The sequence below is a fragment of the Eupeodes corollae genome, chromosome 1, assembly GCF_945859685.1.
Source record: "Eupeodes corollae chromosome 1, idEupCoro1.1, whole genome shotgun sequence".
NCBI lineage: Eukaryota > Metazoa > Arthropoda > Insecta > Diptera > Syrphidae > Eupeodes > Eupeodes corollae.
This window is the reverse complement of record NC_079147.1, coordinates 247,111,727-247,125,786: the sequence shown is the minus strand read 5'-3', so window position 1 is coordinate 247,125,786 and position 14,060 is coordinate 247,111,727. Positions and strand designations below refer to the sequence as shown.

The following is a 14,060-nucleotide window of genomic DNA, read 5'->3' as shown; positions in this document are numbered from 1 at the left end:
ATTTTACGGTAGACGTGGTGGCACTTCACGGTCGACTCTTCAACGTTTGGTGGCGAAATTTGTGACGACTGGTTCAGTAAACAATCAGCCGTATAGTTGTGTTCAAAAAAATAGGAGTGCCTGTTCTTTTTAGATTAAGTCGTGACTCAAAACTTGTATAATTTTTTTAAATTTATTTTTTCTTTTGTACAAGGTAATCCAGGCTTTTACTATTATGCTTAAATACTACTTTGTTTAAAACAAATAAGGTAGTAAAATCATGAATTTTGTCAGAATAAAGCCAAAACGAATTCTTCAAAATAATAGGAGTAAATAAAATAAAGTATTAAAAACTAAAAAAAATATTCAATATTAAGATTTTTTTGTCAGTATTTTGTGGAAAATCCTTTGTTTTTTATAATTGCTGCACATCTGCGTGGCATAGAGTTCACAAGGGCCTGACAGCGCTCAACTGGAATTTGGGATCCATGTTTCCTCGACTGCGTCCCACAACTGCCTCGAATTCAAGGGTCTTCGTCGAGAAACACCTTTTTTCACATCTGCCCATAAATTTTCTATGGGATTGAGGTCAGGCGACTGAGCTAGCCAGTCCATGACCTCAACCTCATTGACCCGAAACCATTCCTTGGCAGACTTACTGGTGTGTTTCGGGTCGTTGTCTTGTTGAAATACCCATTTAACCGGCATGTTCCAACTCGCATAACGCATAAGGTCTCGTCAGTCCACAAAATGTTTCGCCATTTCTCTGCAGGCCAATTAGCGGCTAATGTTTTTTTGTAAGCATCGGCACTTTTCGTGGACTGCGAGCGGAAAGATTGTGTTCCAACAAACGCCTTCTTATTGTTACGCTACTTACTGCCAGTCCTAGATCTTCCTGGATCATCTTAGAGGACGCAAAAGGATCCTTTCGGCTGTAGCCGACGATCGTCATTTTCACTTGTTTCTCTTTTCCGTCCCCGGGTTTCGACTTTTTTTCATATTTTACAGCATTGGCGATCATTTGGTCAGAGCACCCCAACATCAACTTTATATCCTTATACGTTTTTCCTTCATTTCGCAACTTTTTTATGATTTCCCGTTTTTCGTCGGTGCAGTGCTTTCCTCGGCCCACTAAATAACCAATCTTGTTTATATATTCGATATTCCTATTTTAATTTAGTTACTTACTGTTTATTTTTTTTAAGTTTTTGATTTTTTTTTACGTACAATATAACTCACACTCCTATTATTTTAAATAGCCTGATTGAGAGTAAAGATCATTTGATCTCTGGTTACAAATGTAAACGGTTATGAATTGCAAACCAGTTCATTGTACCAGTATACACATGGTAAAAAAAAACACTTGAGCAAATTTTGTAAAAGCACTCCTATTATTTTGAACACAGCTGTACGTTCAAGGAACTCAAGATTGGCCGAGAACATCGCAGCGGTCCGTGAAATCGTACAGCAGAACCCAAGTCAATCTATTCCTCGCCGTGCACAAGAACTCGGTCTTTCGCTCGGTGCTTCGTGTCATGAAACACAACAAACGCCATCTTTTATAGGTAAAACCTACAATATTATCATGTAACTAATTTTATATAAAGTGTTAAAAATCTCGCGGTATTAATACTATAGGTTTTAAATACAATGGCGATTAAAAATTATTTAATTGAGGGGTTGGTTATAATTTAGCTATCAGTTAAATGTTTGTTTTTAATTGTTTATCATAGTAGAGCTTAGATTTAATAAAAAGATTGAAGTAATAACATTAATTTTTAAAATTAAAATGTATTTAAAGTTATTGATTTCTTGTAGATATGTTAAATTTTTACTGAACAGCTCATGCCAAAAGACAAGTCAATTAGCAGCAAAGAAAAACATTTTTTCCACTTTACGCGACCTGGAAGTACCTATGAAGAATTTTTGAAAAGTTGATGTTACCGACATTTCCGTTTCCGTTTTCGTATTGTTTTAGGTTTTTTTTTGTTTTTTAATCAAATACTTACTGAAATGTTCAACCAGACCAAATAGACACATTTTGAACGATTTGGCAAATGGCGATTTTTATCATGAAGTCGTGATTTATACGCTGTTTTTTTTTAGCTGCATGAAATTTTGAATGGTTGCTTAAAGTTTGGCAGTTGATAATGTCAAACCCTGTTGACATTTTAGTTAAGTGAAATATAGCAACATCAGAACAACGCTTCCAAACAGTAGAAGTTCAAATAAATACCAAGAAATGATCAACCAAATTATAATATTGAAAAAATGACTCCTCCAATATTTTTGTCTTGTAAAATTATTAAAAGTTCTCAAACTCTAAAAAAAAAACACCCGATAGATCTGTAAAATACTTACTTATGTAGGTAAGAGTGACTTATTTTCTTACGGTATGATTTTATTTTATTTGTTTTTAAGAATATAGAAGCCGATAAATTTGAGAATATTAATTTACACGAGTGTTCTTACACCATTGTTTTGTGCCACGTAAACACAGTAACGTACTTCCTGTAAAAACAGCGACTGGATCTTGATTTTTGTATATTGTTGTTTGGAGTTAAGTAGTACCCGTGGCATGATGGTTAGTGCGTTGGACTGTCATGCCAGAGGTCTTGGGTTCGATCCCTGCCTATGCCATCTAAAGTCTTTTCACGGGTACTGCCTCTTGCGAGGAATTGACAAATTCTCCAAGAGTAACTCTTGTCTTGAAAAAGTGCTTTCTCAAATTAGCCGTTCGGATTCGGCATATAAACTGTAGGTCCCCTCCATTCCTGACAACATTACTCGCACACAGGAATGGTTGAGAGTTGTAAGTCACTAGGCCCTGGTTCTCAAAGGACTGTTGCGCCACCCAATTTATTTTTTTTTTATTTTATGTTTGGAGTTATTGTTAAATTATTAAATTATAACATTTTTTTTGTTTTACTTTGCTAATCAATATTATTCAAGCGCCATCTGTTGTTTGAGTATCATTTATTTTGTTTTCCTTATTTGCTTATTGAGAAATTAAAATCGTAAACTTCATAATATATTTGTACGACTTTTAAAATTGCACTTTCAATTAAATCTTCTGGAAGTTTGAAAATTGCCATTTACATATAAATGCTTATTAAGTTTATCATTAAATATAACAATATTGTATGTACCTGCAAACAAATAAGTCTAATTTCTAATAAAAAACACAGTCACTTTTTTCCATTCCAGTTAATATTGATTTATTTAATTTTTGCTTTTTTTTTTAAATTAATGTACGTGTACATAATTATATAGATAGGTAGTTAAATTTTGTTATACTGTTGCTTATATATTTCTAAATATAAATATCATACTTGATTTTGTATCTTTTATTTCTCTACAATACAAATAAGATTATAGGTAGTTGGTTTTTGTTTAGCTTTGTTTTAAACTCTCGAATGGACATTTTTAATCAGGGGGGAAATTAGAATCCACACTGTAGTAGGTTTTTGTTATAAATTATAAATATATATGTATTTTATACGAGATGAACGTCATATTTAAAAAATGTTGACTGTTGTATAACTATTGCAAATTTGTTGTCTTTTAATTTATATACTTACATAATTTCTCTTTTCTTGTTCTAGTACAATATTTTTTTTATTTTTGTGTATTGTGTGTGTTTTTAAAAGAAAATATTTTACATTTGTTTAGTATATTTCTGCCCGAATTAAACTCCTTGTTCTATAGTCAAAATTATAAGTTGATATTTTTAATTCGATTAACATGTATGATTAGATAATGAAGATCCCTTAGATACAAAAGGATATTAACGTAAATAGGTTTTCTAAATTAATTTTAAATTGATCTCAATTAATTTTCTATTTTGAGGGTTTAAATTTGATGGAATTAAATTTATGTCATTTTTAATTTTTTATTTTTGTTGATTCAATTTAAGTAATTAATAAAACCTTCGTCGAATTATTTGTTTACCAGTAATAAGATTTGTTTCTATTAAAGCAATGAAACATGGGAAGATGTATGTATTTTAATACGGATTGATTTTTTTTTTTTCAATTTTTTAATCAAAATTTGTTTGAATTTATTTTTGTTTTGTTTGTGTCATAATCTTATTTTTTATTAAATTTGTTTATTATTTAACTTTTTTGTTTTGTTTCTCTTTTGAATTTAATTGTTAGCGAACTCGAGGGTATGGCGCAGTTCTGTAACGTACATTTTCACGGGAACGTGATCCAGATTCATAGTGATTTGAACTTGTTGGTCGATATGCTGATGAACGACCATTGCTTGTTTCTATAAATTTTTAGAATGAATTTAGTTAGGTTATTTATTTGTTGTAGATTTTTTTGTTTGTTTGTTTATTTATTTTTTGTTTTGTTTTGGAAGTTGGTATTTTGAAATTATAAATTAAATATATATATAGATTTGTTTTTGTTTTTTGTTTTGTTGATTTAGATTTAAATTTATTGTTCGAAACATACAAATGACGATAAATAATTTGATTTTTTTTTTTAAATTCAAAGATCAACCGAACGAACGATGAATTTTTTGTATCATAAGTACTAAAGAATAAATAAGGATATCTTATCATGCAATCAACTCTCACAAGAACACTTAATAAAAATCAAACTGAAAAAAAGGTAAAAAACAAAGAAAAAAAGAAAACAAACTTACTTGGATATCCACTGTGAGAGTACGATGAAGGATGTTCACGTCTGTATTCTCCCCTTTCGTAGGAAGAACCTTCATAGTGTCCGTGGGACGAGGAATGCTTTGGTGGAGGAGAGTACCTACCATAATCATCATGGTCATAAGGGTCGTGTTCGCGTGGTCTAAAATTAAATAGTGTTTTTTTTGTACGAACAAATTTATAATTTTTTTACAGAAATGAATTGGAAAATAACATGTTAGATATTTAATACTATAACTTTACAAAAGTTAACTCAACTCTTTTGTAGGTTCTATAAATGCGTTTGTGTTAAAACGCTTTGATTCAACGTCACATACAGTGGTGGACAAGAATTTAGCACATTTTTTTGATGAAATGAAAAATCTGGTATTTAAAAGTTTTTGTTGCACTGAAAACAACTTCTTTTAGCTGGATATTTGTTTAGCACACTTTAAGTTTTAGATGGATAACTTTTAATGTATGCAATTTACCATCATGGAGGATTCAGTATTTGGTAGGGAATCCTTTGGGTTTTATGACTGCACTGAATCTTCTAGGCAAACTTTCAACCAAAGACACACATCGTTGTCTTGGAATGCCATACCATGCATCATGAATGAACTGCCATAATTCTTGCAAATTTTTGGGCTTTCTTTTTTCAATTCTTTAAATTTATGATCGAGTTAAAATCGGGTGATCACTTTAGAACGTTAATTTAATTTCTAAGCAATTCCTCACAAGTTGAGATGGTTCATTATCAGGCATAAATCTCCATAGAAGTGGTAAATTTTCATTTGAAAATGGAATCATATGGTGTACCATGATACTTTTGTACACATGTTGGCCTTTTTGTGTGTCAATTTTTACTATAGGACCAACACCGTGGCAGGACAATGCAGTCCAGACCATAACATTCCCACCACCATGTATGACCGTTTTAACAGTACACTGCCCAACAACCGATTAGCGCCCCCTCTAATCTTTCAGTGTAAATGAAAGTAACTCGGAACGATTAATATGTATAATGCTCAATCTTTTTTTTTTCATTCTCCTTTTTTTACTCTATCTCTAAAAAAAAACTTGAGTTCTGGAAATTAACCGTTATTTTGCTTTGCTTTATTCCGTCAAATGTGACAAAAATAATGTATTTTTTTTTAGCACCTCTACGCTTTTCTAAAAGTTTTTGCATGTAAGTAGCCGTGTTTTTCTTTTTTAAGTTATTATAAGTTTATTTTGAATAATTCAATTAAATTTAGTAAAAATGGGGAAAGCAAAACAGTGGTCAATCAATCCATCAAATTTCCAAAAAAATTAACCGCAGCCGCAAAGTTATTTCCTCATTCTTAAGAAATGAGCATAGCTATGGAAAAAATATGAAGGGCCGGCCATCTTCTGTCATTACAGCTGCTGACAAGCGAATTATTTTGAGGCACGCATCGAATTCACACGACTCTGCAGCCAAGATTAGAGAAAAAACCGGTGTAAAAGCATGCGTGCGGACTGTGCAAAGAGTTATTTCCAATGCTGAACATTTAAAGCGTCTTAAAATAAAAAAAAGACACCACTTAACCAAATTCGAAAGACGCCTCGATTTCTGCAGAGCGCATATGTCCTGGACGAAGGAGTGGCAGCTTGTCATCTTTTCAGATTTGGAGGGTCCCGATGGTTATGCTTACTACTTTCATGATCTTCGAAAGGAAGAGCAAACTTTAGATCGACTGCACAGCTGTGCTGGTGGTGTCATGGTATGGGGAGCTATAACGTACTATGGCACCCATGAATTACAATTCCTTACTCGTCGTATGAATGCCACAGCTTACAATTGTGTACTAAGAACGGCGTTCCCTGCAATCAAGGATATTTTTGGGCCCTTAGAATGGAAGTTCCAACACGATAACGCCCCTATCGACACCTCTAAGGTCGTAAAGTATTGAATTGAGCTCCAAAAAGTACCCTTTCTAATATGACCGCCATACTCGCCCGACCTTAACATAATGGAAAATGTTTGGGGGTGGCTAGCACGCAAGGTTTACGAGTCTGGAAGGCAATATCCAACTGAAGCGGAACTCATTGAAGGAATAAAAAGTGCCTGGCAGACTATTTCCCTGGACTATATAAAGAAATTATATGATTCTTTACCCAACAGGCTGTACGAGGTCATAGTTAACCGTAGTGGTACAACACATTATTAATTTTTTTTAGGAATAAGTTGTAAATATAAGGAATTCAAATAAAAAAAAAACTTGGAAGTATTCTCTGCCCATTTTCTTATGATATTTGGCATTTTCAAGTGGGGGCTCTAATCAAATGTCCGGAAAAAAAGATGATTTTTCTTATTTAATTCTTTAAAATTCTGTTAAAATGTTATTTATTGAGATCGTACCGAAACTTTCATTTATTTTCGAGGATAATGTTACAAACTTTCATGGGCAAAAAGTTCGTTTCAAATGTTTTATTTGATTGGCTGATATTAAGCTTCAAAGATAAGAAGCATAGGGGGCGCTAATCGGTTGTCGGGCAGTGTATATACTTTTTGCCATCTAAACCAAATCGACAGAATTTGGATTCGTCGCACCAAAGCACGTTTTTCCAAAAACTGAGTGGTTTATTTAAATTTGGTTCTGCAAACTCTAATATGGCTTTCAAGTTTTTTGTTTTGTTTTTGAAACGAGTAGCTTTCGCTGGACAACTAAACCACGTACATTTTTTTCATTTAATCGGCGTCTTACCATCCTTGATGATATTTTGACATCAAAATTTTCTTTCAGTTCGTTACGGATGGCACTGTAGCTCTGAAACCGATGCTTGGCTGACAAACGATAAATTACTTGGACTTCTTTTGGTGTGGTCTTCCTTTTACGAGGACATTGCTTGATGTTTTCATTGGTTTCAAATTCTTAAAAATGCCGAAGCACATTGTAAACCATTTTTATGGAGCATTCCAACAGCTTATATATGTCAGATACTGTAATTCCCTTGTCTTTTATATGGAAAATAATTTTTTGTTTAAGTTCTGAACACCATTGTCCTTTTGCAATGACTATTAAAGTACTTGATTTATATAAGTTCCTATTAAGAAAAGATTTATTTTTTCAATGTTAAATGTTTCTATATTCTAATGCGATTTTACAATATTTATATAACAAGGGAGCCTCTACTTCTTCTTTAACATCTGATTAAACATCGCTTCCCAAGACATGTCTTCTTGTTTCTCGTAAAATTGGACATCTACCCATGAAATGAAAAATGTTTTCTCTCTCCCATATTGCATAATTCGCACATCAAAGGTAAATCATCTTCTTGGGGAATGAAACTTAGATTGAGCAGTTTTCCTCTAAGTCTAAATATCATAGATGTTTGATTCGTTGTTAAGTCATCTCGGATGTAGTTCTTTTGGTTATGATTGTAGTCCAGGTTGCTGTAAGACACTCTGTAGATGGATTCTTTTGCTTCGGATGTGTACCTCAGTCTATATCGATCGTCTAGTGCAGCAACTAATTGGTACAGAAGGGTTTATACCCCGTACTTCAGCTTGCTCTAGCCACTCTCTGAACCAACCTGATGTTCTCTGTATCGACTGCAGTGCTGCTATTTTCGGAAGACGCTCATCTGACATCAGAAGTACCTTACATATGTAGTCCACATTCAATTTCAGTGTTTTAAAAAACAATGGAGAGATTCCTGTTTCCAGTACATTCAGTCGTAATCGAAATATCCTTTATATATAAAATCGGTGCAATTTTTCAACAGTTTCATATTTTTTCTACCCCACACTTGACCTAAATATATTAATGTTGACTCCGCTAACGATTCAAATACTTTGTATTAACTGCTGTGAGCTATATGCTTATTACTGAAGATGTTTGTCCATGCAATATTCATAGTTGTTTTCGCTTTTTGCAATTTATCGGCAAGATGTTTTTTAATGCTGTTTTTATTGATTATATTGATGCCAAGAAAACCTCTATTTTTTCATAATTGTAAGTCCACCGTTCATGACTGCTTACTCTCCTTCACCTTTTCGAAAAACCATTATCTTCGACTTCTCAAGACTAACCACTAATCTCCAGGGATTAAAAATGTATTAGGAATAAAATGTGCTAAATGTATGTCCTGCTAAAAATAGTTTGAATTACAAACTTATGCCTATTTCTCAACACGCAAACAAATTTATTTATTTATGTATTTAGAGTTTGTAATATGGTTGTCAATGACTACATGTTTTGTATTCAGTTACAAGGAATAAACTTGATTTTTGCAAAACAAAAATGATTTCTTACCTGGATTTGCTGACTGGATACGGATCATCCATAGCATAACGTGCTTTCTCCAAAATGCTGTAAACTTTTGGTTTAGATGCTTTATCGAATGATGGGGGTGGGGGAGGGCTCCTAAAAAAATTCAATTTAATCCATTATCAAAGCTTTAAGGAATAATTTGAATAAAGAAAGAAAATCAATTTAATTTTAAAATATATATATAAAAAGAGGGCAGATCTAACAATAAAGATAAGAATTGTATAACGATTATTGGACTTAAGAACAACAAAAAAAATTATATGATAATCATTTCGTAAATAACCAGGCCCTTGTGACTTACACCTTTCAACCATTGCTGTATGCAAGTCATGTGAGGGATGGAGGAGGCCAACATTTGAGAAAGCACTTTTCATGGCATGAATTACTCTTGGAGGATTTGTCGATTCTTCGCAAGATGCAGCACTTGTGATAAAACCTACTTGCTAACCATCACGCCGTGGGTACTAAGTTTTATCTCCAATCGACAAAATGTTAGCAAATATTAAGAAGCAGATGCCCACACTGGATCCTACAGCTTTAATGATATTTATACCCTAAGCATCATAATGGAGCAGATAGTTTCTAATACCTTTGGGGTACTGTGCATTATCGATCATTTTGATATTTATTTTTTTTTGTATGTCCGCTGTCCATTAAGTTAAACTAAGTACAGGATATAAAACATTGATTTAAGACACAATTAACAAAACAATGAGAACAAAATTAACAACAAATTGGTTAAAATTAATTATACATTAAAAATTAACTAAAATTAAAATTAAATTGGGTGGCGCAACAGTCCGTTGTGAACCAGGACCTAGTGACTTACAACTCTCAACCATTCCTGTGTGCGAGTACTGTTGTCAGGAATGGAAGGGTCCTAAAATTTTTAGGCCGAATCCGAACGGCTAGTTTGAGAAAGCACTTTTTCATGACAAGAATTACTCTTGAAGGACTTGTCAATTCCTCTCAAGAGGCAGTAGCCGCGAAAATTATTTTTTTAAATTAAGGTGGCACAGGCAGGGATTGAACCCAAGACCCCTTGCGTGACAGTTCAACGCACTAACCATCATGCCACGGGTACTATGAACTAAAATAAAGAATTAAAAAATTCAGGTAACTTTTAATTAAGATGTCTTTTGTTTTTTTTTTTTGAAAATTTCAGAATACAAAAAAAAAAAAACAAACAAAGGACATCCTAATTAAAAGTTACCTGAATTAAGACGCAAGGAAAATAAAATTAAAAATGATGAATTTAAAAGTATGTTCAGTTCAAGTTCGAGAAATATTCAAAACAAATTGCTTAAAACTTTCTGTTTTCGATTCTAGACATCATATGACTAACAGTATGAACGAAAAATTGCCTGAAAGATGTCAAACAACAAAAGGTGGACAAGTGCAATAAAATGGAACGGCTAGAATCACAAAAATTAAGTCTGTTACATAGATAACTTTTTTGAGTAATTTTAACAATCAATTTGAAGAGTAAAATACAACGATATCTGAAGAAAGCTACCAGATCGCATTTGAAAAGAAAAATAAACCGAGCAATTGCATTAAATGCCACCATAAGTTTTTGAGCTGAATGAGAATCAAGATCAGCAAACAGCTCATACCCGTATGTTATTATAGGTAGGACAAGTGCTTTTACCAGCTTTAATTTAATATGGGTAAGTAGTGCGGATCTAGTAACAGATAGTCCTCTAAGTGAAGCATAAATCTTTGACACAACTGTATTTATTCCAAGTTAACCTGTTGTTATTTAACCAAACCTAAATTTCTATCTTGGGCAACATATTCAACATAACGGGAGGGAAATTATGTGGGTTTGGTTTGTTTATTGAAATTGAAAGAGTTTTCGTTTTTTCAGGATTGAGTTTAAGTCCGTTCCGTGTCGACCAATCATATATAGCCTGTAAATCAATGTTTATTTTAGATATTGCATCCTTAAGCATCATTTCAGGAAAACTAATATATAATTGGACATCATCACCATAGATATGAAACTGACAGTAATACAAAACAGAGGGCAGATCATTAATGAACAATGAAAACAGTAAAGGTCCAAGGATTGATCCTTGAGGAACACCATTAGAAAAGCTAAATAGGTTCGTTAATTTATCAAAGAGAAGATTATGGTTTACACAGTCAAATTCCTGAAAGAATGAAAGGTCAAGTAAGGTTATCACAGTTGTAAATTTATTGAGAGAGGATTATGGTTTACACAGTCAAATTCCTGAAAGAATGAAAGGTCAAGTAAGGTTATGACAGTTGTAAATTTATTGATTAAAGCATGTCTTATGTCATCAGTTACGTTGAGTAAAGCTGAAACACAACTATGTCCAGACCGAAATCCAGATTGCAAAGGATTCAAAACAATGCTTGTCATTAATATAATAGTTTATCTGGTTACTTATCAGACTCTCAAAACTTTAGATAGAAAAGATAGGATAGCTATCGGTCTACATTCTTTCTTCTTTCCTTGTTTTAGGATGATGCCACGATGAATACTGTCAATTCCGGTGCATTTAGGTTTTATGGGGAAAATTGCTATACCTACCTGATAATCATCTACGCCACTTACCGTAAAGGCGTTAGTAGTATCATTCTCTGCACGTCTCGAAGACATTGAATAAGGTTTGTGAAATAGAGACTTCAACATTCAAACCTTCCAAATCAATATCATCACAAGATTGAACATCTTTTCGCTAACCAACTCTTAACCACCTTCCAAAAAAACTTTGAAGACCGATCTTAGTTAAACTTATATTAAAAAATTTGTATTTCGCAATCTTGATCAAATTCTTTACAGAATTACGTAACCGTTCAAAGTGGAGGCGCAACCAAAACATCTCCAACGTCGGTATGAGACATCTCTAGCCTTCTATCCGCAGAGATCCAAGGACAACTTTGATATGACACGTTTTTAATGTAACATGTTTGTTAAAAAGATCTTTAATCACTGATGTAAAGTATTCAATTTGATAGCTTACTAAATATGATTTAAAATCATGAAAATAATATTTTTATTTTTAAAATCATTAAATGAAAATAAAAATAAAAATGAACCAGCATAGTGTTCAAATATGCGTTTCGCCCCGGTGCAATAAATAATTGGTGTTCGGAAAATACAGTTCGACTGTTCCCATTTCATCTTCTTGATAGCTTACGTTAGATGTGGTCTAAATTAAATGAAAATCCATCGGCAAACAGTCGTTAAATAAGCTTTCAAAGAGTGCTGCGATTTTTTACCAAAATTTAAGTCAAGTGTTGAAAATATAAGGTCATGAATTGATATGAAAACACAGGGATGGGTAATTGACTATAACATTAAACAAAATTTTAATCACTAGTAAGGAAAACATTAATCAACGATGGTTCAGTATTCATAAGGAGAGTCCTAGGGAATTTATAGATGTTTTAAAACAATTTGATGAAAGATTAATATTTAAATTTCTTCAACAATCGGTGTAATCATCCGAGAAATAGTCATGCGTGGTGGCATATAAATAGGACTAACGGTACACTTAATTATCCCCCTCAAATATATCTTTAAAGTAATAGTCACATGAATCGGTACCATCGGAACATTTAACATGACAAGATCGAATATAACTTTTAACAAAGATAGCGAAACCTCCAGTTGCGATATGGTTTCTTTAACCCTTTCAGAGAAACAGATTACTATTTAAATTTGGGTTAAACCAAGTCTCAGACACGCAAACTATATAAATTCAGCTAGCCTCAAAAATCATCATGTTGTTCAATATTATTTTAAAGAATTAGTTTGAATACCAAGCTGCATCTATTCCTCTTAATTGAAGAAAATACATTTAAACTGGAAACCAAAAGACGTTTAAAAAATACCATAAAGGAAGGTTGAAATGGCGATCTCAAGGCAACCTAGCCTGAGATCCAATTAGCGCTGTAGTGCGCCGTTTTGATAACCATAAAGGAAAGTGTGTACATAAAAACAGTAACAGAATTTGGTGAGGACCGCAGGGCCTACACTCAGTAGGCCTTGGGACCTATGTAAGCTAATTAAAACCGCAGAACAAAATGTTATTATTTATATACTTAAAATGAGTTTAAATTTGTATTCTATTTGAATTTACCTGCTGCCACCGTGATAGGGTGCTCCATAAGACCTAGAAACCGGATGCTTGTAGGGCTTCTCTTTGCCAATATCCATGACACGCATTTGTTCTTGGCGTATTTCATCGTTACTATCGGGAACTAGGAATTTCCTTATCTCCGCCAAAGCATATGCCAATCGTGCATACGCTTCGGAAGGCGGTGCCACCGTTGATATCTCCACATGCAGATCCCTGCTTAAGTGATTGTATTTAGGATCCCCAGACGAACGAAGTTCTTCTTCCTTATCATGGTCACGCATCGAGTTTCTTCCCAAAATTATCATTTTGCATTGTGTGTGTTCTTGAAGTTGGCGCAGGGTGTTACCTTTCGGCCCCAGGATTTTACCCACAAAGTTGAACTGAAAGTTTTTATAACATATTTTTCGTTTCTATTTAAATATAAATGTAATTACCTTTGGATAGTCCCGAATGGGAAAGATAACCTTCTGTGAAATGCGAATAGGTTTTTCGCTATAGACATTAGCGAAAGTTTCTGCCCGAGGTATTCTTGAGCTGACGAGCACCTTTTCAATTTCTGCAAAGCAAAAAAACATCAAATAATTTATCGAATACAAACTTTGCTGGGTGGGGCATTTAATCGTTTTCAATTTGCACACTTACCTGTATCTAAAAGTTTCTTGCAAATTGGATATTTCTTATCCACAGATTTCTTCTCTGATAGACAGTCCTGCAAATATTCATTAGTCTTTTCGTTTAGAGGAATTGCATCCGATTGCTGATGATGGCTGCTGCTACCCTCTTCTTCGCGATGTTTTCTTTTGTATTCTGTTTCATCATTATATTCATTTCTATCGTATGATCTGGGCATTTTTCTTTTATTTTATATTTTGTACACTTTTAATGAAACAATTCAATTCGAGGAATATAAGTTTACACGATGAAAAATTAGTCCGTTGCCGTTCACAAAAGAAAATCAATTTTCAATGAACCAACAATACCAAGCAAAGGAAGAGCAAGTAAAATGGTGTTTTTTTTCGA

At 33.3% G+C, this 14,060-nt stretch overlaps 1 protein-coding gene across 1 annotated transcript; it reads right to left on the bottom strand.

The window, feature by feature from the left end:
• Positions 1-2,875: 2,875 nt before the first annotated feature.
• Positions 2,876-14,034, bottom strand: LOC129939568 (KH domain-containing, RNA-binding, signal transduction-associated protein 2). Its single transcript, XM_056047624.1, has 6 exons — positions 13,683-14,034; positions 13,475-13,596; positions 13,041-13,420; positions 8,908-9,018; positions 4,633-4,790; positions 2,876-4,251 (listed from the first exon to the last, which is right to left on the bottom strand). The coding sequence occupies exons 1-6, from the start codon at positions 13,888-13,890 to the stop codon at positions 4,133-4,135; spliced, it is 1,098 nt and encodes a 365-aa protein (XP_055903599.1). The 5' UTR covers positions 13,891-14,034; the 3' UTR covers positions 2,876-4,132.
• Between the last annotated feature and the right edge of the window lie 26 nt (positions 14,035-14,060).